The sequence below is a fragment of the Medicago sativa genome, chromosome 5 (genome assembly GCF_051527215.1).
Source record: "Medicago sativa cultivar Bolivia chromosome 5, Bolivia_mono, whole genome shotgun sequence".
Taxonomy (NCBI): Eukaryota; Viridiplantae; Streptophyta; class Magnoliopsida; order Fabales; family Fabaceae; genus Medicago; species Medicago sativa.
The window spans coordinates 5,709,866-5,736,364 of NC_140753.1; the positions used below are offsets into that span (position 1 = coordinate 5,709,866).

General features: G+C 34.4%; 4 protein-coding genes and 1 pseudogene across 5 annotated transcripts; 1 reads left to right on the plus strand and 4 right to left on the minus strand.

Moving 5' to 3' along the window:
* Positions 1-1,439: 1,439 nt before the first annotated feature.
* LOC146919470 (RING-H2 finger protein ATL22-like) lies at positions 1,440-3,832 on the minus strand. Its single transcript, XM_085712897.1, has 3 exons — positions 3,395-3,832; positions 2,363-3,185; positions 1,440-1,883 (listed from the first exon to the last, which is right to left on the minus strand). The coding sequence occupies exons 2-3, from the start codon at positions 2,982-2,984 to the stop codon at positions 1,768-1,770; spliced, it is 738 nt and encodes a 245-aa protein (XP_085569023.1). The 5' UTR covers positions 2,985-3,185; positions 3,395-3,832; the 3' UTR covers positions 1,440-1,767.
* An 87-nt stretch (positions 3,833-3,919) lies between these two features.
* LOC146919471 (deSI-like protein At4g17486) lies at positions 3,920-8,351 on the minus strand. Its single transcript, XM_085712898.1, has 5 exons — positions 8,182-8,351; positions 7,810-8,065; positions 6,336-6,623; positions 5,801-5,881; positions 3,920-4,330 (listed from the first exon to the last, which is right to left on the minus strand). The coding sequence occupies exons 2-5, from the start codon at positions 7,958-7,960 to the stop codon at positions 4,182-4,184; spliced, it is 669 nt and encodes a 222-aa protein (XP_085569024.1). The 5' UTR covers positions 7,961-8,065; positions 8,182-8,351; the 3' UTR covers positions 3,920-4,181.
* Positions 8,352-13,939: 5,588 nt separating this feature from the next.
* Positions 13,940-14,491, plus strand: LOC146919472 (G-type lectin S-receptor-like serine/threonine-protein kinase RLK1). The gene has a single exon (XM_085711040.1). The coding sequence runs from the start codon at positions 13,940-13,942 to the stop codon at positions 14,489-14,491; it is 552 nt and encodes a 183-aa protein (XP_085567166.1).
* Positions 14,492-14,709: 218 nt separating this feature from the next.
* On the minus strand, positions 14,710-16,721 carry LOC146919473 (uncharacterized; annotated as a pseudogene). The gene is made up of 3 exons (XR_015011071.1): positions 16,717-16,721; positions 15,962-16,238; positions 14,710-15,564 (listed from the first exon to the last, which is right to left on the minus strand). The product of XR_015011071.1 is annotated as an uncharacterized LOC146919473 (transcript).
* LOC146919474 (F-box protein At2g27310-like) lies at positions 16,222-19,816 on the minus strand. The gene is made up of 2 exons (XM_085712899.1): positions 18,693-19,816; positions 16,222-16,238 (listed from the first exon to the last, which is right to left on the minus strand). Exon 1 carries the CDS (start codon positions 19,624-19,626, stop codon positions 18,721-18,723), a length of 906 nt encoding a protein of 301 aa, XP_085569025.1. The 5' UTR covers positions 19,627-19,816; the 3' UTR covers positions 16,222-16,238; positions 18,693-18,720.
* Positions 19,817-26,499: the final 6,683 nt, after the last annotated feature.

Sequence of the window (26,499 nt, forward strand, 5' to 3'; positions counted from 1 at the left end):
CGGCAGTGACACTGAAATTAAATCAGGACAAAAAATTAACAAAAAAACTTAAGTTAAAAATTCAGTACACATAGTAGAGAGCAACTATAGTGTATAGTATTGATAAATGAAATTGGACAAATGTAGCAACATCTCATCGTTGGAAATTTCCATCGTTGGATTCAATCTTTCCATTCATCGTTGATTCCAAATAGTCGTCAGTATTCAACTCATTGCCCGTGATTAGAAGAAGATGAAATGAATAGACAAATGAGTAAACAATGTAATTTATATGCTTGTAAATCAATCTTTTCAAAATGGTCCCTCCAAATTGGGCCACCATCCGAAAACTAAAAACAAAAAATATAAATAAGTTAACAAATAACTTTAGGATTAGTTTTATCCATTCATATAAGTTCATATATGCACACAACCAATTATATAACTTATCTGTATACATGCTCACCAATGTAAAATAATAAAATAAATTTAGGAAAAACAATATTCTTACGTCACGTTGTAAAGAAAAAAACTCGAGGAAAATATATATAAATATCCTTTTATACACCTAGTCAATTGATTTTTTGAAGGAAAAAAAATGAATCAACACCTTAGCTAATTGTTGTTGTTGATTGACTTTGCACAAACCATATTCCTCAATCTTGCTAGAATTTAATAAACTATTTTAATTAATTGATATAGTACTACTGTTATATTGGTGTTAAACTTGGGATAACTTTGGAATTAAGCTTTTGGCTAAAGAAAATGGGTAAATGATCAGTTTGATCTCTGTCATTATATATTGTTGTCACAAAAGTTCCCGATGCATGATTAAATACAAAATAGTCCATGGATGTGTATTTTCGTTATCAATTTAGTCTCCGACGTTAAAAACATCCGTTAATATCAACTGATGAGGTGACAAATATTTTGAACTAACAAAGTAAATGATGTGACACATAGACTAAAGTGGAAGTAAACAACTGAATTAAATGACAAAAACAGTTTTGAAAATACACTTGTAGAAGAGAGAAGAAATTTCTCACTATTCCTATTTCCTAGTTTCTGTTTTGTTGGATTTACTTTTAAGAGAATTTAAAGTGAATATGAAGATTTAAATTTAATTTTGGATTCATTTTTGGAATTGATTTTTTTTCTTCTAAGAGATTGATTCGAACTTCCAACTTTTGGTTGGCCTCAAGACGTGAAATTTAACTTTGAAGTTTATTCAATTCTTTTTTAAGTAAACACACCAAAACATAAATCATTTAACCTTAAAATCAATTTTAACTAAAATAAAAAATTGATATTATTAAGATCAATTTTCAGCACTATATTAGGTTTAAAAAAGGTAACTTATTAAAAAAAAAGTTCAAAAAAGGCAAGGAACCATTATTTCAGTCTTCGAGGGAAATCACAAATGAAATACGCACTAAAATCATCCTCAAATAGTGTTCGTATTTTAAAAGAAACACCTTAGATTGATGTAGTCGTGACTTTCGTTTTGATGTCACACAAAGAAAATATATGGATTATAATTGCATATACTATCACGTATCTGCAAATATATGAAATATCGTAAAAAAAAAACTAGTTCATTTTAAGTACATTCAACTACTTTTTACTAATCATTCTTAGATCCTCTAACATCGCTTGAAGCGTTGAGGGTCGTTACACGTCATATATCCTACAACATATACTATACAAAAATTGTAAAATACCAAATTTGATAATGAAGAACTTTGCATTTGAAAACACTTCTATGTTTTGATGTCCTTTACTATGTCCTTAGAAATCTGCCACGCTATGCAACAATTGTCCTTCTTTCCTCCTTGATAAATGAACCTTTATGCCTACAAGTGTTGCCAGTGCCACCACGAAAATACAGATGCTGAGACCAAGAACTGCACATGTGTTGAATTATTGTTAACAAAATTTGTAACAAACTATAGTTCTTACAATTTTCTTTACCAAGCTTTGTTAATAATTTTCTTTATATTTAACAATATTTTCTTATAAATAAAAGACATGACATTACGTAATGATCAATAAAGAATAGTTTCCGAATCAATCCTACACGAAAGATAATGTACTATTATGAAACTGTTATGTCAAGACTCAAAAATCCAAACTACCCAACCTAGTATATACTTCGTAATGATCTATAAAGAATAGTTTTCAATTCAAAAGATTCCTTCCCAATATATATATGTACTATACACGAAAGACATACTATTATTAATTTAAAGAAATTGTAATGTCAAAAGACTATAAACTACCCAACCTAGTATAAGGAAATTATGCTCATTTAAAGGTAATTAAAGAATTATGCTCCCATGAACTTTATTTTTGTAATTAAAGAAAGAGATGGAGTTAAATTTACCTGTATTGCGTGCTGTGTGAGAATCTCTAGTCTTGTTCCATTCTTTGCTTTCTTCAGATTCACGCAAGTCCCATGTTAATCTAAGACCAAGACTGTTGTCTGAAATATAAGGGCTATATTTGAAAGGAATAGCAATGGTTTTGACTTTTTTACATGAACTAGGCATAGGAACTTCAGGGTCAACTGTGTAAACATGATAACTTGAATCACTTAAACATGGAACTTCAATGAATTTTGTTTGTGAAAGTCTTGTGGAGCAATTGAGGTATGTGAAGTTTTTAAGAACGTAATAGTATTGGAACGGTGTAAAGGTGAGGTTAAGGTTGAGAAAGACTCTGTGGACACAGTTTTTTGGATCAAGAAGATCAATCTTTTTGGTGTCATAGGAAATGGACTTGACTATCAAATCACCATATGATGGAAAATGAATGGTGGTGATGTTGTCTTTGCGAAGAAGCTCAAAACCAGAAAGAGTGGTATCATCATACTCTTGTTGTTGTTGCTGTTGACCCTTTATGTGAAATGGATAGTGAATGTCAGGACCAGCAATACCGTTGCAGTTAACAGAGGTTTGGAAGATGAAAACCAAGAAGAGGGTGAGAAAGAAGAGTGAATTCATCATTGGGAATGGAGAAGATGTTATGAGGTGCTATTTTTTTGAAGATGTTATACCAAGAATGAATAAGAAGTAAAAGAAAATTCAGCCGTCTAGAATATATGTACTTTGCATAAAGAATTAAAAAGGACTTCTTGGTTTCTTGTTGGCTTCAAAAAGCTCAGGGTCAAGTAGACTTTGTGAAGTTTGGTGGCAAAATGACCAATTCTGTAAAGGAGCAAAAATAAAACTATTTATATTTGATCACATGTTATGACAAGTGTCTAAACTTCAATGTTGATGACTATTATATTTCTTGTAAAATCGACTTTTAAGATGAAGAATGTCACTCGTTATAAACTCAGTTAAGGTTTTTTTTTTTTTTTTATATTATTTTTCATGTGGAAATTTAAATTTTTCCATTGACTCCTGTATACCTTTGGAGTAGGGAACTTGCTACCAAGTACCAAGTCGTCTTCCTTCCACTGTCGTAATGTAATTAATATATCTGGCTTATTTGCTTGACTTGGAATAGTCAGTCCTCCTTGGCAACTTCCTCGGATTTTCAGTTGTATATTTTAGAATAACTTGGTTGAAATTTTGTTCCCCCAGTAGATAGGAAATGAAAAGAAAATATTTAATTAGACAAAACATGGCCACCGTACATCCTAATAATAATAACATGAATAAAAATAAATAAAGAAAACGTATAGAAATTAGAATGGAAAGAAAAATATGGTAAGAATTTGAGGAAGTCTCTCACGGACACAGATGTTCCATTTCTTCTATCAAGAGTTTATCTTTACAAAAGTTGTCACTTGCCAGTACAAAAGCAAACTAGAGCATCCACCTTTGCGTGACACTTCAACTTGATGCTAAAGACCAAAGTGCAAATGGAAGAATAATTAATAAGATTGTAGTCACATTGTACGTGACTTAAAAGCATTGTTGGCACTAGGTACTTGGTAGCAATGGTTAATACTCCAAGATTTATTATATAACATTATACCTGAACATTTTAATTTGTACTTTTACATGTACAGGGCAGGGCATATACATATTATACAGCAGATTGTCCTCTTTGTTCTACGAACTACAAAGCATGCATTTTGAGTCTTAAATAATCTAGCTAAGAAACTTGTTACACTCCAATCAAAGACTATAGATGCGGTAGAAGCAAAGAGAACAATGAAAGAACGAGAAACAAATGACAGACCAATAAAATTATAGGTGCTCTCGTGCCAGCCGAACTGGTTTTTCCTTTAAAAAGGCAACATCACCATTTGATGTATTTAGCAGACGGTGATTGGGCTCCTCCTCTTCACTCTCAACAGACAGAGAAAGGCCATCAGAATCTGATCCATCATCATCATCTGCAAAGACAGAAACTTAGATCTTTCCTCTCATGGTTTTGTTAATATCTAAATGAGTATGCTATATATATCACAAAAGAAATTCTCACAAATATCATGAATGGTGTGTTATATTTCTTTTCTTTCTAAAATGTTATCAATAACAAAAAATATTACAAAGTGACCAACTGTATGCCCGGATCTCCACTAATTTCAGTATTGTGCCCTAAGCCAACACTCCCACTCCAAAGCTAGTAAGCAGTAAGCATCCAAAACTCTGAGAGTGGTGATTCTACTATTACCACACAAAAATGGCAGCAAAAATGTAAATGCTAAGTTGATGCAGCCAAATAGCAAGACTACAAAATATGATTTCTAAAACTTTACCATTCGAAAGAAAAATAAATGTGCAACCACTTTGAAATGTCTTCAAAATCACTAAACCGATTATTGTATCTCACTGTAAAAGAGAGGGAGAGTACTCATAAAGCAAGAGAAGAAAAAAAAAGAACAAGAGATGATTGGGGATGGAGAGGAGAGTAACAGGTTTTTTTCTGTCACATATTGGTGAGTTGATAACAAAATTAGCTTTACGACATTAATCATTTCCATATCTAAATAGCTAGAAAGAAAGGCATGATTTAATTTTACAATGAATTACGCAGCTCTTTTTGAGACATTGCAACAGTTCAAAACAGATGGTTCAACAATTAATCAAGGATCTTTGAAATTGGTATCAGATGTGCATGTCTATATTTTAACAAGGGATTAAATTGTTGTAGAAAAATTGCACCTGCCAAGGAATAAATATGGGAAACACACAATAAAACACACAGGAAAGAAAGTGATAGAGCACACAAGAATTTACATATGTGATTCGAAATCTCTTCCCTACATCCATTGAAAAGCTTAGCAAAATCTCTTGCCTATATTTTAACTTGATAACCCATCATGTTGTGTATCACCCTACAAGTCTGATTATAGCACATTACAAGACAGTTTCACTGCAAGTGATTGCCCACACTTGCTCAACTCAATTGGATTTGGGATGCTTCCACTATTCACAAAGTGGTAGAGTGGCTTTTTACAAGTGACTAAGTGAACATTCATTACTTCGCACATTTTTAATACCTTAATGAAAATCTCCATCACCTTCTTTCAATGAATGAGAGCTTCTCAATAATCAAAATAATAATTCCAAGAACATAGCAATTTACTATGCTTGGAAATTTGAATTATCTTTGGAAATTTGAACTGCTTTATCCAATAGAGATAAAGCTGTTTGCAACAGAGTGCATTTTTTTTTAACTTTCTTCGTTAGTAATAGTATATATGGTATTTTTGTATATAAAAAACCTAACAGGTTTATCATATTCTATGAGGCCATTCATATTAGATATTGTTTTTCTTGGATAGCCAATAAAAATAATCCAAAAGGAAACATACAAGATTGTGAACAAATTGGCAAATATTCTAGTGTCTGTATCTTACCAGCAAACGAAAGACGTTCGGGAACATGTCTAACTGCAGCAACCTGGATGCTTTCTGGCAGTAGACAATTGCAAAAAGAACCTAAAAAGTCACACAACACATGATCAGATGATAACAAAACTAGTATGTGCAATCGCCCGGTTCACAAAATGAAGTTCAACTGTAAGCATTTTTGCATCACTAATCCCATCAAACTCTTGTTAAATCTATTTCAATATTTAACGCAGCCCAATAGTTGACGCAAGTAGGGCTGCCTCGTATGAAACCAAAAACTAGAGAAGAATGTGCAATCGCCCGGTTCACAAAATGAAGTTCAACTGTAAGCATTTTTGCATCACTAATCCCATCAAACTTTTGTTAAATCTATTTCAATATTTACTGCAGCCCAATAGTTGACGCAAGTAGGGCTGCCTCTTATGAAACCAAAAACTAGAGAAGAATGGTAGGCGGCATACTAATGTAGATGACACATGTTCATCAAAAATATCAAATTATGATTTATGCAACAAGAACTAGTTATCAGAATGATTCTCACCTACACGAGCAAGTCGGTTTACCCATCCAGGAATAGGATTTCCAGTTAGTTGTTGGCAAACTTCATTCGTAAAATGGTTGCAATTTTTGGCAATTAGATGGTAAGTGTCTCCATGATATTTTGCAGAGATACGCTCCATGAAAGAACGGAATTCTGTGAGAGACATATCAGTGCTGCCTAACAATACCGATCGTCTGAAGATGAAGCCAGGGCAATTTTTAGGTTCCACCTCAAACACACCACTAGTTGGGTATTCGTGTGCTCCAAAGCCATATTCCATACCATGTACTGTCCATGAAAAGAAAAGGCAATAAGTTACTGCAAGATGTTTTTACTTTCAGTAAAATAGCATAAAAGTACATCCGAACTCCCTGTTCAAGGGAAATAATTCTTTCCCGTGCATTCGTCATATTTAAAATAAAACTTCTAAGTTGTAACAAGATTCAGTCACTGCAACCAGATATTTTATATTAACTGCAACTCTATAAGTAGCCTCTAAACTGTGATAACAGAACACGGATAGGGAAAAAAAAGAAGGTGCACAATTAAACTATAACAGCAGCTATATACATACACGTGGTAAGCCTTTACTACCAGGCAAACATGAACGAAGATGGCACATGCATTCATACTCAGAATATGCAAGCTCCATTGTCAAAACATCTATAATTGTATCAGTAACCCCACAAATAATGAATTTGGCATTGAAGGATATTACGAACATAAGTAATCCCCACAATAGACAAGTTAGTGAAACTGCAATGCACACTATAATTTCTTTAACAAAGAGGAATAAAACAAGAAAAAGAAGGGTAAAAACAGCAGCAGAATAGGGAGAGAACATTAGGGCAGAGTCACAACAGTTCATTAAGTTATTGAAAAAATAACTGAACCATTGACTGCATATTCTATGACCAGTTCAGCCGACTGTGTCTACGTCTCTGACAATAGAATGACTGCAATAGTTTTCTATAACTATAATGCAATCAATTAGGGTTATTTATAGAGTACAAAGCTTTGTTTATTCTACAGCTTAGTTTACAAGTTCACTATTAAACAATGTTGCGGAGAGCTTTGCTCCGCTAAGGTTGAATGTATTGGGACCTTAGAGTGTGCTCCTCTCAAGGTCTCAAGTTCGATTCTCCCAAGTGCCAATTTCGGTGGGCTAACTTGGCGTCTTCAAAAAAAAAAAAAAAAAAAAAAGGTTGAATGTCACCCCGCTTATCAGAGAATACGAGTCATACTCAACATTTAGTAATACCAATAATAACAGCTTAGTTTTAAACTACACTTTTTTTGAATTATCAAATATTACTTGCACCATGGTATCCTATACTCTAGGCTCTAGCAAGGTAAACCGACCGTGAGTTAAGTTGTAACTTTCAACCTAGTTAATTTTTTCGATATCATATGATAACAAAGTCGAAGAATAACAATAACCAAAGACAAGAAAACAGAGCAGAAAGAGACAAACCTTCAATGCCTGAATGAAAGATACCGAAGCCAAAGAGATAAAGATAATTATTGATTGGGGTAAGATCATATACATTGAGATACACCATAGCACGAGACGCATTCTGAGTGTTCCGGTCGGAACTTGTTGTACTCAACTGAAACCACCGCATTGTGGTGGTTGACAGTTGACAGTTTCCACAATCCTCCTCCTCGAATTATTATGAATCACAGTTTCATTCTTATGCAGAAAGAAAAGAAGAAAGAAACTTTCCTATCTGCAAAATGATCAACAACAGCACAAAGAGATTTGTTTAATTGATAAAATAAAAATAGAAATTGAAATGGAAAAGTGAGGTGAGGTGGATGGATCTGACTGAGAAGAGAAACTTACGAGACAGACAGACAGACAGAGTGGAGGAACAGAACAGAACAGAACAGAGATTGAGAGAATTTGATGTCAGAAAAGAAAAGAGTTTGTCGATCGATATGAATGAATTGTGTGAAGTTTGTAAGTTGAAATCACACTGACTGACTTTAGAAATTAGATTTAGATTTGGATTTGGGTTCTGTCCTTTCGCCGTCATCATTATCTACCACCCATGTACACATTACACGTCAACACTCACATTTTTTATATCTAATTGCAATGACGCTCACATTACAGCATAACATATATCAAAACATAAAACAAAATAACACATGACAATTTTTTTAAGTATTTGAACATTTTTTTGGTCTTATACGATTTTTGCTTTGTATTTTAAAGAACTTGTAGGATATATGGTTTAATGAAGACAAATATTTTAGTTTTTGATGTGTCTTTTTGCCTTTAATTTGTCTTGTCTCTTAAACAATTTTACAAATTAAAGACCGTACATCTGAGTTGTCGTATTATGTTTTTATTTTTTAAAAGATCAAACACACTCATTGAATCTCTTATATTGAATAAATGTTTAATTTTTTTTGAAAGTAATTGGATCAAAATTACGAAATTATAAATAGAAAGATTAAATTAAGGTTTAACATAAACTATTTGATACATGTGGCAACTATTAATCCTTAAAAAAAATGTGGCAATTATTAAAGAATTAAATTTTTAATTAAATAATGTATTATTTATTATACTAAAGCTATGTTTTTTTTTTACTCCTTTTTAATTTTTTACAAAACACATGTGAATGTTATAATTATTAAAGAATTAGAAAATTTTAATAAAAAATGTATTATTCATTATATTAAAGCTATTTTTTTGTTAACCATCAGTTTTCTAGGAGAAGAGCGCTTTAATAATATGAAGTTTAGTCATGCGATATTTTTTTTTATTTCATCGATAAATATTTTTTATTAAAAAAATAATAATTAGCCATCATTTCTTTTACTCATTCCTTCAAAAAAAAACTTTTACTCATGAAATCGAATAATGCTATTTTAAAATTAATAAATTCATATAACTATAACATGTGATATGATATGTACCATTAAGTAGAGTCAAACATGTATATTTTTCTTGAACGAAAAAAACTCTTATGGTGTCTATTTTGTTTTAAGGATCCATCATCGTCTGGAAGCAATTAATTTTCAGGTTGCAAAATTTGATGCTCATCATTACAACATCACAAAACTAGAGGCTGTTGTATGTTGATCTACAGAGTCATTAGGATTCTAGCTCAGTTTTCATTTTATTTTAGTTGTATACATTTGACCATGATTAGAGAATCCTGAAATAATACTCTAACTTAATTTGAGTGAAAGACCACAAGAAGTTTAACTAATTTGAAACCTTGTTTAATTTGTAAAATTATATCGAGATTGAGTGGACCACCAAAGGCTTGGTTAGAAAATAATTGACCTCAATAATGATCTCTTGGATTTTATGGTGTTCTGGATTCTCACATGACATTGTCTTTCTTTTGCTGGAGGAAGAATCCAATCCCCTCCAAAATATTCGCTATATTGACCCTCTAATTAAATTATTCACTGGAAATTTAATGGTGAATGCAATGCGACATTAGAACATGATGTTATTTGCTTTAGGGAGGCAGAGACATGAGGCATCAGCTCATTTAATTCAGTTCGAAGAAGATAATGTAAAATTGAAGAATCTATCCATTTCCGAAAGACTTATGATTCTCGTTCTGTTATGCATTTACTTACAATCCGTTTCCTTAAGCCAAATCCATTTGTATAACTTTGAAACACTGATCAATGAAAGGCAGAAGAAATTAATCAGTAATATTTTAATCTTTTTTCTCTATTTCTTTTTAACATATATTGGAGTTTGATCCTTACTCAAAAGAGATCGTATCAAAAGTTAAATTAAATACAAACTATCATACTATACGAGTTAAGTACATTTGTCATAAAACCGTGAACAAATTTATGAGAACCTAGCAAATTTCGAAAATAGATTAATGATGTAATAAAAGAGCAATGCTATATCTCTAGAAAAATAACATCAAGAATTTTTCAAGAATAAAGAATAGCCAATCACAATGCACTATTTGCCACAATTCAAGGAGGTGTGGCTGAAAAATAGGAAGTGGACAAATAAATCATCCAATTAAAATTTGCCAACTGTGCCTTGAAAAATTCTTGAAGCTATTTTTCTTGAGAAGTAGCATTTTCCGTAATAAAAATACAAATTCTATATTATAACCTCAAAATAGATCCTAAGATTACGGATGACTTACCATATATAAAAATGGGTCTTGCTAACATGTTTCTTTAATACACTTGTTGAAGAATTTAAAAGTAAAATATTATGATGAAAACAATAATTTTTAAACTTTCCTCAAATTGAAACACAACTTCCAATATGATATTTTTATGATAAATGATATTTGTAAAACCATTTTGTGATAACTTTTGTGACAATTTTCTCTCTCATACTCACATCATATTTTACTGTATCTCTCTGTTGTTTTGATTTTTGTGTCAATATCTATTTTTTCTTTGTAATTTATAATTGTCTCCTAAGTTGTCAACAAAATGGTTGTTAAAATAACACAACTCTATTTTTATATCAGAAATGATTAGTAAACACAAAAAGCCAAACACAATACAGACACCACATACATTGTAGCTTAATACATCTTTTTTCATTTTTTTAATTATTTTTCTTCTCTCTCAGTCTTTTCTCTATGTTCAACACCACCTCTCGCTGGTTCTCTCTTTAGCCACTGTTCTCATTGATCACCGCCATCATCAGCAGCGTCATCACCGTAACCTCCACTTCTCTCTCAATCATGCTCTCTCTCAATTACCGGCGACCATCGCCGTTATCTTCATCGATAAAACTAATCGGGTGTCCGATGTGAGGGTGGTGGTGAGGACGAATCTAGACTCTTCATCTCTATCTCACCGGAGTTCTCTCTTGCATGATCTCTCTCTCAGTAATGACGCGGTGGTGGTGAAAACGGGTCTTCGGCGAGAGGGAGAAGATGACTTCGTCAGCCGCACGTACATATCTGAACAAATTTCGTTGGTGGCGAGGACGATGGTGGTTGTGATGGTAGAGGATGCGGTGGTGATGACTACGGTAGGCGAGGACAGTTGTTGGGAGAGATTGTGGTCTGGGGAGGAATAGAGAGAACGCAGAGAAAATGAGATGAAGATGGGTGTGTGGAGATTTGATAAAAATTTCCCCTATTTTATGGTTGAAATGTCTAAATGGCCCATAATGTTGTATTTGCGTCAAATGTTTTGTGTTTAGTTATCATTACTCTTTTTATATTTACCAGTTCTTTAACAAGTGGTATAACTTCTAAAAGAACTTGTTAACAATCTTTATATAAAAAGTAAAATCTAAATTTGATTGGGCAGCGAAGCGAAAGAACACTCGAATTTAACGTGGTTTAACGCTCTATGTCTTCTTGCTCAATCTAACAACAAAATTATAAAGTGATAATTTGATGAAGACAATATCACATCACAAGTCAGTTTTAAGATGATGAGTTAAACCTAAGTTTAAACATGGTATTAGAGCATAAGATTTGTGGATCACTTGCTATCAAGTTTCTTTATCGGGTCATCTACTATTGTTTAGAGCCCAAATAAAAAAAATAGTATTGTTAGAACCGAAAAGACTTAAAATTCTAGCTCCAAATTAATTGTGATGATAGTTCACATATTTACGTGAGCAAATTATCACTTGTTATTTGATAAATTTTCTTCTTTGAAAAGAATTCAAGAATTTAAGAACTATGGCTTCAATATTGACAAATAGTTATATCGTTGCCAGGTGAAGGCCATGATATAAGAAAAATAAGAATTGTTTGAACAAAAGAGACTTAAAATTCTAGCTCCAAATTGATTGTGAGGATAGTTCACATATTTATGTGAACAAATTATCACTTTTTATTTGATAAGTTTTCTTCATTGAAAATTATTCAAGAATTTAAGAAAAACGATGACTTCAATAGTGACAAAGACAAAAATGAACAATCATTTTGCATTTAGTGATACACATTTTTTTAATCTAAATTTGTACTTTTTTATACTATTAATAATAACTTATGAAGTTAAAAAATTCCGCACTCCCTGACTCGGGATCCTCCTGGATACGCCACTGCTTCCAACCATTGTTTTGATCCGATATAGTGCCATTTGTTATAGTATAAAAAATCAGTAATTATCCAACTAATTAATTTTTTTTTCAATATCTACGTTGGGGATCAAATGCAATCTCATATATCAATTAAATTTTATTTTTATTTTTTCAGCACTTAACTTTTTTGAAAAGAAACAAGATGTAATTAATTACTAAGGTCAAAATAGTAAATAGATTTTCAGTATAATAAAACGCATAATATTTTTTGGTGAATTAATCATATAAAAAATATAATTTTTTCTTATTTAAGGAGAGAAAATAGAAGATTTATTCAAAAAATAAATAGATTGGTTAATAGGAGAGAGATAAAAAAAATCATTTTTCAAGAAAATACAATTAAAAAGACAATTTATGTTGGTTAAAGTGGTGTATTTATTGGACCTTAATCTATGCAATGTTGAATAGGTTAGAAAAACCAGAATAAATAATACTACTACATACTATATCTTACAAGAAAACCCAACTATGGTGGAGTACTTTGAAACAACACTCTTAGTGTGAATCCTTTCAAAAAAAAAAAAACACTCTTAGTGTGAAGCCATGCCTTGATATCACCCACAACAATGTCCTGTTTCCCCTTTTTGATAGAGATGCTCGAAAGATAATTTGATGGTTGATCCAGAAACAAAACACCACACACAGAATATGAATCTCATGGCCGCAAGCAGTCGCAAAATCAAAAGGTCCTATCTCATGATAAAGAGACCATTTTCCTAACTCAAAATCCAAAACGTAGATTTGAAATGTTCTATAAAATGCATCATTATTCACTATGCAAGAAAGGTGATTTCCCATCCTTAAAAATATTGCTTCTGGATTAAGACCCATCAACACAGCTCACAGGGGGGAAGTGGAAGTGAATACTGTCCTACGATATTTTCCTTGTCAACATCCATCACAATTATCGACAATGTTTCCCATTTTTTGAGGTGTTCCCAGATTAGACCTTTCAAATTCAAATTGACCATTCACATCATCTTTAATATCCAAGAAATAAGAATTATTTTGATACTTGCAATTTTCAACGCATAGTCTAAGAATTTCCCACTTGGTTGTGGAGGTGACAATGGTGAAGGTAAGGATTGAATGTGAAACCAGAAGAGTCATATGAGTTTATTAATCTTACAAATATGAATTGGCCTTTATCAGATTATGAACGGATGCAGCCTTATTCTCAACAGGAGTCTCAACAATCTTGTGTCCTGCTGTTGTCTTCAGAGATGAAAAATGTTGGAAGAAAAGATCGCCTCTTGCTAATGGAAGAGAAGATGGTGGTGGTACTTTAGTACTTATCAATACAAGACTTTCTCCTCTTGGTAAAATAGGTACTAGTCCTTCCATGGATTCGAAGAAAGACGACCAAGTTAACCCTATTCTTCAAGGTTTACTCATTGGTTCTGCTGTCTTCAATAGCATACTCTTGGCGGCAGTTGTTTTGGTGACTTTGTTGAAACCGAAAAGGGTTGTCACAGGCGCAACTCTCCTGGAAACAAATTTATGTTGGTTTAATTTAGTTATCACGTGTTAAAAGAAACTACACATGGTTTTTATTGAAGAACTAGGTAGAGGTTCCTTTGGAATTGTTTACAAAGGTAAATTAAAAGCAGCAGCGTCTTGTAGTATTGTAGCAATTAAGAGATTGGATCGGTTAGCGCACGACCGGGAGAAAGAATTTAAGACTGAGTTGAGGGCCATTGGTAAAACCTGCCACAAAAACTTGGTAAGGTTGATTGGATATAGTGATGAGGGAAATCATAGAATGTTGGTGTATGATTTCATGAGCAATGGTTGTCTTGCAGACATCTTGTTTGGACAAACAAAACCAACTTGGAATCAAAGGGTTGGATTTGCTTTGGGGTTTTCCAGAGGGTTGGTGTATTTACATGAAGAGTGTGACACTCCAATCATTCATTGTGATATAAAGCCTCAAAATATACTCATACATGAGTACATCACGGTGAGGATTTCTGAATTCGGATTAGCCAAGTTGTTGTTGGCTGATCAAAGTAGAACGAAAACCATGATCAGAGGATCGCGACGATATGTGGCTCCTGAATGGTTCGAGAATATTCCTGTGACGGCTAATATTTGACTTCCATACCTTCCAGCCAAAACTATCAAGGGGGCAAGAAAGTCGATCTCATATTTGTTCTAAATACCAACATCGACACTTTTATACAATCATACAATGTTTATGATTATTATCTGTTATGATTTCTTTCTTATTTGTATATTTCCTGCATATATGTTTTTTTCTTGATGTCTTCAAGACCATGCAGATTCAACAATCTTTATGGATGCTAATCAAAATTGAGTAATTATCAGTAATAAAAAATTATTCTACAAACAACCATACCGCAATCCTCTCAACCAAATCGCATGAGTAATACAAGATAATCTATGTAATACACCTCTAAAGTTTCAGCAATTTTGTATTTCCTAATGCTATAGTACTATTACGTTCATGGACAACCAATATGCTATAGCAATTAGGAAATGAGCCAAGTTTGTCAATGAGGTGATATATTTCCAGCCTTGTGAACTTATCGCTCAAGCCTAAGTTGCTTCAAAGCAGGCCCACTATCAAGTTTACGTTTCTGTGGGCATTGCCATTTCCCTGTAATCTCCATGACATTGGACAGTCGAAGATTGGTTGCTTCTGTCAATGCCTTTCTCTTTGACATGGAAATGGAACTGTTCCTGTACTTGTTGAACACTGCGATAATGTCTTTTCTGGTTTCTTCCAAGAATTTTCATTATTTGCTCTGATGCAACTGTTCTTCCTCGTTGTAACAAAACCATCATTTTCTTTATTTCTTGTACAAGATGAGCTTCGTTCTGAGAAACTTTTAGTTAAGTTAGTGCTAATGTCAGGCTTGTCAGCTTGGATTTGTGCTTTTGATTTTGCTTCTTCGGTATAATGCTTGTGTACCAGCTTTGGAGGTCTCATTGCACATGTCTCAGTGTCCATTGACGTTAAGCGCGCTTCTCCATTACAAGCAGGACTTCCATGATTGCAGTTCACCGTCTTCTTATCCTTGGTTGAATCAAAAGTATGATGAAGTGCCTTATCTTGCATGCATGGCTGCAAAATCTTTTCTGGATTTAAAGTATTGTCAATAGTTAAAGTTTTCTTCATTCCAGCACTAACCTCAGTCCATCACCCTGTCATTGTCCACCGCAGAAAAACTGTGAGCTCAAATTACTTGGGAACACATTCATGTATTTCGATTCATATATCAATAAAACTTTCTTTCGTTGAACTTCTGCAAAGAAAACAGTAGCCATTCATGTCATCCCTTAACTGAAGGATCTATTTTTAGGTGCAAATGAGAGCATAAATGTTCACCTTTGAAGTTTGGCAAAGAAAACAATATCCATTCATGTCATCAACTAACTAATGACCTACTTCAAGGTGCAATTGAGCATAAATGTTTATTGCCATATTACTAAGATGCATAATCAAAATTCAGGAACATTGATCATTTAACCAATTCACATTACTAATCAATTAATTCCATAACAGAGATTTTACAAGGGAAATCAGGAATTTTCACTTTACCTCCATGTTTTTATCAAAAGTGCTGCTATTGTGTTGAGCACAAAATTTCGGTTGCACATTCTCGGACCAACCATGATCTTTATTTACGACTTCAAAGTCAAGTCTCTCATCCACACACTTATTCCCTTCAGAAACTTCTTCACTACTTACAAGACTACTTGTATCAAATGTTGAAGACTCATACATGTAGCTTGACAACCAGTTTCTGATATCTGGAGGCTCTGAATTTAATGGACTCAAGCTTGAAAAGTAAAAACCATAGAACTGTGGGCATGAGCTGCAAGAATCCAGATTCTTTAAGGAAAATTACAAGCAACAAAAAATCAGAAATAAAAAAATAAAATCTCTATTTTTCAACAATTAAATTCTGATTGCCGAACATTCATGACCCAAAAAGTACTATGACCAATTAACACTCATAACCTTCAATTTAATTCTTCTTTCTTTAGCCTAATTTAGATTAGGTTCTGTAGTTTATGAAATATTTTTAATCAAAATGAGCTTATGAAGCTTATAAAAGCTTGGGTCATTGAAAGACTATAAAAATAAATATAAGAATTCTTCAACTTATAGCTGAAACATTTTTGTGCTTCCCTTAAAATTTACTAGTACTGTTTCATCTCCTACATGCACTGTAATTTGGATATTAAGTTTTTCATTTTTTAATTTCACATTTAAAATCATTTTTGTTTGTTATGAACTTACTCGGGTCCCCCCCAAAATCTCCTTCATGCACCTTGTGTTTCATGAGTTACAGCATTTTGATCTATGAAGCACCGACACATACATGGACACCGGACAAGACACTAACAAGTCATACCGATAATAATTTGAAAAAATTCTATAAATTGAATATAATCACGTCGGACACCGGACACGCATTGATCGAAAATGTCGATTCTACAGAGCTTTTGATTATACCATATATGCAATCTCTGCTAGTAACAAACAATCGAGTTATATTTAATTTAAATTAAAATATTTCTTTAAAATTACTATCAGAAATATATTCCCTGTATATTTTTACAGAATTTATAAAATATTTAAAAGAAAAACCATGAAATTTTCATTGACACTGAGTTTCTGTTGACTGCTACTGAGTTTCTGTTGTCTATCATAGTCATACCAAAGATTACAGAGTATGACTACGTCTTTGACAACAGAGAAGCTGCATTGTAGTTTTTTTGATTATATGCAATTCTTAGTGTTATATGGTATAATGCTGTGGTTAAATACTACAATTCCATTGCAAGATTACCTTCCTGTGCTCGTTGCGCTTTTAGCCCTATTCGCTTTGCTATGCTTGATCGACTATCAACTTATCGGTGAATACAAGTTGTACACCGCAGGTCACTAACCAAATGTAACGAAGAAAACAGAATCATTTGCAAAACAAATTAGGTTTTAGTAGATGATAGAAGTATTTTCATCATTTGCCATTAGGTTCTTACTTCTTATCACAATATCACACTACAAGTACTTATATTGCCTTTATAATCTATATATCAAGTATTGACTTCAAAAAAATTATTTTCTATTGAGCTTTGCTATTTAATACGAAAATTTTCATATGGACTTTTAATGAAGATAATGGCTAACCATGCACAGATCAATGGAAGTGTAAAAGATCGCTAGTGAGGATAGAGAAGTAATTGTATAAAAATTAAATAACCTCTTGCATTTTGTGTGGTGTTTGTTTTGTAGCAGTTAGCATTATGCTATACTATTTTTGAGATTTGAGAAGTTATGCAAGGGTGGGATATGTAGAAGAACCTTGACATGATTGGTTTGTAATTCTTTGTTAATTGTTTGCAGGAATCATCTAGTACATACGAGCTTACAGAGGTAAGCTCAGGAGGCAAACTTGGAAGGCACAATCTTCGTCTTCATATCAAACAACTAGGTCCGGACACAGTGACAGAGTTATCACAGGATCTTCACAGTAGTCTTGTATTGGATCATCCAAACCAAAGGGTTATTCCCGTCAGCTTCATAAGTGCATTATGGCTCATTCACATGGACAAGCAGCTTTTGACGGAAACGTAAGGTTAACAAGTAATTATTTTTTTTGCATGACAATACAAGAGTGGATTTAGCCCAATTTTGGATTAGTTTCTGACAGCTCACAAGAGTTTCTCAATTCAAAATAAGTATCTAATATCTATTTATGAAGAACTGAAGATGTCGTTACAATATATATATGTTCAGAAATCAACGGAAAGAGTTTATGAAACAAACTCCTAAGTGCTGGGTTGCACTTCAGTGCCTTTGCCATTGGTGCCTTTGTTCTCATCTCTCTCTTAACCATTCATTCTCTCTCATCTAAAATGAACCAAAGGCACCCAAAGATACCAAAGCCAAAGGCACCCAAGTATATATTTCCGTCCCTAACCTCCTTATCACTCCACTCTTTATTTAACTTCCCCACCCTAGACAGTAGACACCAAACAAACCTTATATCCTCTTGTTTTTGTAAGTAACGGCCTTTTAGTTGTTTATATAGGAATGTGCTTTTATGTGGCAATAATGAAAAACTCAACTGTAAATTTAAATTCAAACTTAAACTCAAAACTTAACGTTCACAAATAAAACCATCATCACTTAGGTTAGAATCAATATATAAAATGAAACTTACACAAATATAAATTACCATCCATCCATCTTGGTCCAAATTATTATTATTATTAATAATAAAGGAGTTCGAACAAGAACAACTGCTAATTATAATTACCATCATGCCACCGGCACCACACAAGGCTTTATGAGTCTGAATTGTTGTTGATCTTCCTCTCCCCATTTTCAATAGCATTGGAGATGATTAAGTTACCATTCCTAGACCTTACTTGTTTTCCATTCATATCATACATTGTAAAGGTAATTATGTCCACGTAGAACCTATCTTCTTCACCTTCTTCCCAGCTGCACGTGATCTTCACCTCACACTTGACCATCTGTGTATAAAACCCTACAGGCGCAGGTATGAAGGTCTCAAACACCACTTCAGCCCCTATGGTCCCGTCTATTTTCATCTTTTTCACCGAAACAGGTTTACAAGTAGAAGGATGAAACAAGCTCCCCGCACACTCTCTTAATGTTTCGACAACCACAAAACTAAACCTCATATTTTGTTTCAAGTATTCTTCACAACCCTCTATCTTTACATGAAAGAATTTCCTTCCATCCCCGCACGAAGAAAAATCCATTCTAAAATGAGTACTTCTCAAGCTGTTGAACAACTTGGTGCCCAAAAGCGATTCTAAGGTTGAGTCTGTTGTGCTTACTTGTTCAAATGTAAGATCTGAATAACAAGGTTCTCGTTGTCCCCGTAAAAATACATCCATGGTGTACATGAAAAATGTCATGGGACGAGGAGGAGGGGGGGGAGGAGGAAGAGGATGATGTTCATCAATGGGAGGGAACGTCTGGCAGAAGAAAGAACGGTACCTACCGGGGAATCTGGAGATCTTTCGGCAACCAATCCCATCTGAGAGAAGCAAGGAAGGCCAGGTGGAGATGCAAATCGTACGCATTAGATCATCGTTGTTTATGATCAAGTGGCGGAATTCGGGAGAGACCCATGATAACACCATTAAGGTTTCACCGTCCAGACGTGGAAGGATGTGGAATGGAACGATGTCTTCATCTAACCTATCAAAATAATTCATGTCTGAACTCAACCACTGCTACTAGGTCTTATGCTGTGTTCAAGCGGCGGCTAGGTTTTGACGCAAACACATATCAACACATTACACATCTGCGAAGTTGTTGTGTACTTTCGTGTTGTTGCAGATCTTGGTTGGTTTTTTTTTTTTTTTGGTACAGATCTTGGTTGGTTTTAACATTCAAGACAATATTTGTAAAGGATAAAGATACTTATCGCGAGACATATTCTCACGAGCGTATCCCGATTGTGATTCCCCTGTATGCCAAAAAAAAAAAAATTGTCCCATGTCCCCATGAATTCCGGCCAACAAGTATTTTTATTGGTTAAGCACTGTTCGCGATTTGCTCGGGACACTTTCTCATGAATTTTATAAAATCAAATGTACAAATGTATCTAAGATGAAATTTTGAATAATTTTTTTCACATACATAGAGACATATTTTTTATAGTGTTGAAAATGAAAAAAATTCTACGATACTTTTTAAATATAATTAAAGACACGTAAAAAACAATTTTAATTTGTAAATGTTGAAGAGTCTCGCACGCCCTACGAATTTCGGATTTTATCATCCGAATAACGTAAACACCCTTCCAAATCCTCCAAAACATGTTAAAACACCTTTAGAAACCCTCAATTTTTTGGATTTTATAATCCGAATAGGGTACGCGGAAAGCGAGTATGGTTTTTTTTTGGTGAAGGAAAAAAGAGAGTATGGTGAAAAAAGAAATAAGCGCTATTTTTTTAAGATTAAATAGTCGTTATTATTTTATCTTGATAAAAATGTTGTATTAATATTTATTATATAAAATCTTGCCCCCTCAAGACGAAATTACTGGATCCGTCACTGGCTAAGCTCTGCATATTTTATCAATTTTTTAGTCGAACCGCATGAAAAATTCAGATTGACTAAGATGACCTGGTCGTGCTTAAACAATGTTCTAAAGACTCTAGTTTTTTAGTGAAAGAAACTTCACTGTCTCTCTAAGTTTTCTTTCTTCTTCATTCATCGAGGAGATGTGGTTTTAGGTCATTTTTTTGACCTAGAATCACCCTTATGCATCTTTTCCCGCTTTCTTTCAACTTAAATAAGTTTTATTTTTCACATGTATCAAGTTTTTTATTTTGTGTTTTTTGTGATTTCGTCGTCTGATTACAGCGTTGTGTTGTTCGTCGTCTTGTGCGGCGTTTGATTTCACGTGTTGCAGTGTTCGTTTGGTTTCTTTTGAAAGATCAATCTCAGTCAATTACAGATTCAATCAATGATTTGGACATCAAAGTTGCAGATTTAGAAACATGATATTTCGCGCGACTTATAATTTATCATATTAATTGTAAGCATTTTGCCGTTGTATGCTATTAACTTGGGTGAAGTGAGTGTGTTCGCAGTTTCACCCTTTACATTTTTAGCGATGTTAAAAATGTTATTGTATGATATACTCTCAATTTAAATGAATGAATATCGTTTTATTATTGTAAAAAAATTCAATTTTTCTTCTGTTAAGAATAGGAATAAAAAGTATTTTTTGAAGGTGAGAAAAACACAAGAAGGGGGGGTTGAATTGTGTTTTTAAAAATTCTTCGTTTCTCCTAAAACCTGAACACACTGATCAGAAGCTAAGTGAGACAGCTTCTGAAGTGATAATCAGAATCTAAATGCAGCGGAATAAAACAGAGAGAGAGAAGAAGAACGACACAAAGCAATTATACTGGTTCCTTCCACAATCCGGAAGTAGTCCAGTCCCCCTTGCACTTCCAAGGAGATTTCACTAAGAGTAATATCTGATTACAATTGCTCAAGCACACAAGCAAGAGACTTCCTTTGCTCAAGCACACAAGCTAGAGACTTCCTTTGCTCAAGAACACAATCAAGAGACTTCCTGCTCAAGCACAACTGCAAGAGACTTCCTAACTAAACAAAATTACACAGAAAATTGTTTAGGTTGAACACTTGATATACAATCAGAGGTGCTCACAATACAAATCAGATACAGACTCAATGGACTTAAGAATTTCTAAGAAATGACTTTGAGACACAGAAATTCTAAGTGAATGCACAACAATTTCAGCAGAGATTTGACACTTGTAAAAATATTGAGAGTATGTTGTTCAGCATTACCAAATCTCTAGGTCTTTACTCCTTTATATAGAGGTGTGAAAGAGACGTTGTGAAATTGCCAGCACACCAAAGAGTCGTTGTTGAAGCTTGATCTTTCACCTTTGATCTTTTGCCTGATTTGGTTGTTGTCCTATGAAGAACTAATTTGAAATCCATTCCTTATCCAAAGGAACATCTATGCAGGCGAAGCCGTATTCTGGAGCTGTTTTCTTGTCTTGTAGCGTGGACACAAAACAGAGTAGTGGAGAACGTGGTTGTACAATTCGTACAAATGTCAACGCTTTCGTCCAAATTGCAAGCACATGCCTTCAAACACCTTTGAAATGACCGTTGCAAAATTCCACTAATCCTTTGTTGCGTTTTCGAATCCAATAGACAACTTTTGCAGTGATAATTCTTCAATTCTTGAATCTTTGCAAATCCAGTTGATATTCAGCTTCTGGTGAAATAGCTTCTGATGAGGCAGCTTCTGCAGCTTCTGATGATGCAGCTTCTGTTGATACAGCTTCTGATGATACGACTTCTGGACCTCTTGTCTTCAGGAGCACTATTCTTCAGGAGCACTATTCTTACTTTAGCAGCGACTAAACTTTAAGAGCGCTTTTTCTCTTTAGTAGCAAGTTGCCTTCAGGAGCGTCCAAGCTTCAATTTTTGTTGTTTCCTTTGCTCTTTATTTGCTCATTCAGAACCAATGATGATGTAACTTTTTAATTATGGTCCTGTACACTTGAACAAATATTAGCTAGTCCAATTTACAATTTTTAATACCTTGTTATCATCAAAACTCTTTAAGGTTCATTGTTAAACACATTTTGTTCCAACAATCTCCCCCTTTTTGATGATGACAAACAGAAGTATTTAAAAATTGATCAATTGTTGTTAATCTAATTAACAAGTTGACTTTGGGGTTCTGAGGTTTGTAAGCTCAAACTCCCCCTGAGTCTGATAGTCTTTAAGGTGAGGTTTGTAAGCTCCCCCTAAGTTCTATCCAGGTTAATTAAATTCATTTTTCGCACAATAAAATTATCAGAGCTTTAAAAATGAATCATTGAAAGAATTAACTTATAGATAAGAAGAATGGTTCAATTAATTTCACTTGAATTTTGATACTCCTTCTTTCGTTCATAACTTATACCAATAAGGTAAAAAATGATAAAAGTTTTTCAAAAATTTCAAATGCCATTAATGGGGCTCAGAGCCTTTAAATACTTGTCACATATACTCCCCCTTTTGTCATTATCAAAAAAAATTGAAAAAAAAATAAGCATAAAAGACAAAAAGATTTGAGAAAAAAACTCAACCATGAAGAGAGTATAATAGGAAAATAACTAAGTCAATCAGAGCAATGTATATGAACAAGAATATCCAGGCATTATACATAAATCAGAAGCAGTTAAGCAGTCAGAACCATTAAGCATTCAGAAGCATAGAGAAATAAAACAAGATGGTTTCAGAAGCAAGGACTAAGAATTTAAAACAAACAACAAACAAAAGATAACACTAAGGTGTGCAACTAAGGGTTGGTTTGTTGTTGTTTCTTCACCTTCTCCATTTCTTCAATTTTCTTCTGCAACTGTTCTTCAAGAAATTGTTGCCTTTGGAGAAGAGCCTGTTCCCTTTCTCTAGCCTCTTGCTGCTGCTGTGCCATCTGTTTCTTCAGAAGCTTACACAACCTTGCTTCTCTGGTCAAGTAGTCCATTTCTAAGAAGAAGGGCTGGTTTGCCAGGAGCAATGTAGGATTTCTAACTCTGAGACTCTGATTCAGATTTTCCATAAGCCTTCTGACTGAAGCTTGCTTGACTCTGATGCACTTAGCCTTTATGTCTTCAATAAGCTCAGCTGCCCGGTTCTGAAGTGATGCCCAAGAATCTTCATATGCACTGGTGAGATCAATTGACCTTCTTTGATCCACCAGATTATGCATTTGACTTAGGATTGTGAGAAGCTCAGCGTTAATATATCCAGATTCCAGGATGTTTGTGGGTGGTTGTTCAAGGGTTTCAAGATCAAAATCATTGTGAGTAAGGTCCTGAACAGGGTTAGGAACTGGAATGATAATGTGTGTTTGTGTGGTTGAAGATGAAGGCTGGTCAGAAGCAATGTGTGCGGTAGAGGTTAGGTCTTGGACATTGACTTGAGAGTTGTCAATATCCATGGGAGTTGGTTGGGGTTCAATGTGCTCTGGTTGGGTTTCAGTTTCAGTTGGTGGTTGTTGTGGTGAAGTTTTTGTTTGATTGTTGAGTTGGGGGTCAATGTATGCTAATGGTGATTGTGGGGGTGTTGTGGGTTTATGTGGTTCAGGTGTTTGTTGATGGGGGTTTTCTGAAACAACATTTTCAGAAGCATCTGCTTCTGGAGTTGTTTCAGAGGCTTTTTCTGAGGTAGATTCAACATTCTCTGGAGGAATCATGTTGAGCGGTTGAATGTTGAGGGGTTGAGGGTTAAGGCGAAAGATAGTATCAATGACTCTTTCTCTCTGCTCAGCCATTTCAGCCAACTTCTCATTAATTATGTGACCAACTGGTTCATAAGTAGTTGACTGAGAGGGCTTTTTGTTGGTTTTGGTTGATGTTGACTGGCTTTTTACTTGTTTTTGAAAAAGTTGAGCTAAGGGTATATCATCATCAGAATCATCAGAATCTGATAATGATGAGGATGCGGAATCTGATGATATATTAATTACCTTTTCTGGTTCAGGATCAGAATCCTCTTTAGCAGACTCACTGGTCATCAGCATCAGTTGCTTGGCTTCTGAAACTACAGACTCTTGTAGCTCAGCAGCAATTTCCAAGACTTTTTCAGCTTCTGCCTTCTTCCCTTGTAAGTCCTTTAACTCCAAATCAGAAGCAGCTTGAGCTGTCATGGTGATATGAGGAAAATCCTTGGTCCTCCTCAAGGCTGGCTTCCTCTTCCTCTTTGGTATAGCTGGTTGTACAGGAGCAATACCAGAACTTAGGACTACACAAGAGTTGTTGTCTTCAGCTACCTCTTCAATTGATGGCATTGCAGAACCACCAATCTTAAGCTTGTCAGAAGCAGGTCTTGCCTTCTTAGCAGATTCTTCAACCTTCAGATACTCTTCTTTGGTCATTTTCCTCTTAGCTCTTCTGCCTTTTGCCAGAGGCACAGTACCACCATACATTTCCTCAGGTACCTCATCCAACCTGATGACCTCTTTGGTTGCCACATAGTGTTCCTTGATGTACCTCATCTGTACTTCAATAGGATCCTGTTTGCAGATGGGTGGAAAATCCCTCATAAGATCAGACAAGACATGAGATTCACTTAGATCAGTTCTAAGTTTGGTGACCTTGCTGATCAGCTTCATATTCTTGAGAGTTTGAGCATTTATGAATGCTCAAGTCTTTGTATCCAGCATCTGATCTATGTAGCCTTGAGCTCTGCTTAAATTGTCCAAGACACCTCCTTGATAGAATATCTCTGATAAGAGTCTTCCATAAGGAACCCAGGGCCTTGGTTTATCCTGCAGCTGACTCTGTTTCAGACACTCTACCAAGTACTTGAACATGTATTTGGGCACGTTCACCTTTTCCTTCTTGATGAGGTGCTAGAGAAAGACCTTCTGAGCCAAATTTGGTTTCTCATTATCACCACATGGAAACAAATCCTCATTCTGAATCTTCAGAAGCATCTTAGTTTCCATGTTTAATTCAACATATTTCTTCTCCTTCTCAGAATTGTATATAACCAAGTTAGCTCTTTCTTTCCAAATGCGTTGTTCAGCAACACTTGAGAGATCAATTCCAGAGTAATATCCAGACGCTTCAACCTTAAGAACAGCTTCTATCTGCCATTGAGTAATTCTTACTGGAATACCGCAGATACTTGATCTGATTTCATCTTCAACAAACGGCGCAAGACCCATTTCTTCTCTTGTCTTCCCTTCTAATTCAGGATACATTAACACCATCTGACTTTCCTCAGCTAGGGATGCCGCTCTGTTGTAAAATTTTGCTCTTACCCAGAAGTGTCTAACCAGAGCTTCATATGTTGGTCCATTCAACATTTTTAAGTAATGCATGAGTCCTTGCTCTTCATAGTAGCTTCTGATCCAACACTTATGAAAAGCCATAGAATCAAAATCCACTGGATTCTCTATCTGAACTTGTAAATCCCATTCTTCCAATTTCATGCTTCTTCCTCTGTAGTCATATTCAGGGACCATCCGTGAAGTAGATACTGAACATTCTCGTTGCGAACTTGATGATGCCATTTGATGATTGAAAAAGATTTGAAGAAGATGAAGATTTTAGGGTTCTAGGGTTGAGAGAATGCGCTTACTTCGCAAGAGGTTTGAAAGCAAATATGTTTGTTGTGAGTGAGTAGTGTGTGAATTGACAAAGTGTTAAAAGTAAAACGATTGCAATTCAAAAGAGACAAACAAACATAACATTAATGACAAAATTGGGGGCGCGTGAAAAGTACTTTCAAAGCTATTAAATCATCATTGCCCTTTTAGTTATACACCAATACATACAAGCCACGTCAGAAGTTCACAAAGTAACTACCAAGTTAGTGGGCCAGAAGTTACTTTTAAAAAGTAACTCCCAACGTTTCCACTAATTCAACTATTCAGAAGCAACAAATCCAGGTTCTGGATTTCAGATGCTGACGTCATTATTATCAGAAGCGAGTTTTCCTCAGAACCTTAATAAAGAGCTTCTGATGGACTACTGCTTCTGAACTGACTTCAGAACCTAAAATCCTATTCAGGAGCAAGCAAGCATTTAATCAGA

Excerpts from the sequence above, each read along its gene's own strand:
- LOC146919472 (XM_085711040.1), top strand. The coding sequence starts at position 13,940 with ATGGTTTTTATTGAAGAACTAGGTAGAGGTTCCTTTGGAATTGTTTAC.
- LOC146919470 (XM_085712897.1), bottom strand. The coding sequence starts at position 2,984 with ATGATGAATTCACTCTTCTTTCTCACCCTCTTCTTGGTTTTCATCTTC. Across the intron at positions 1,884-2,362 it reads TCACACAGCACGCAATACAG|TTCTTGGTCTCAGCATCTGT; the intron begins GTAAATTTAACT and ends ACACATGTGCAG.
- LOC146919474 (XM_085712899.1), bottom strand. The coding sequence starts at position 19,626 with ATGAATTATTTTGATAGGTTAGATGAAGACATCGTTCCATTCCACATC.
- LOC146919471 (XM_085712898.1), bottom strand. The coding sequence starts at position 7,960 with ATGCGGTGGTTTCAGTTGAGTACAACAAGTTCCGACCGGAACACTCAG. Across the intron at positions 6,624-7,809 it reads CTTTCATTCAGGCATTGAAG|TACATGGTATGGAATATGGC; the intron begins GTTTGTCTCTTT and ends TTTCATGGACAG. Across the intron at positions 5,882-6,335 it reads AAACCGACTTGCTCGTGTAG|GTTCTTTTTGCAATTGTCTA; the intron begins GTGAGAATCATT and ends GTGACTTTTTAG.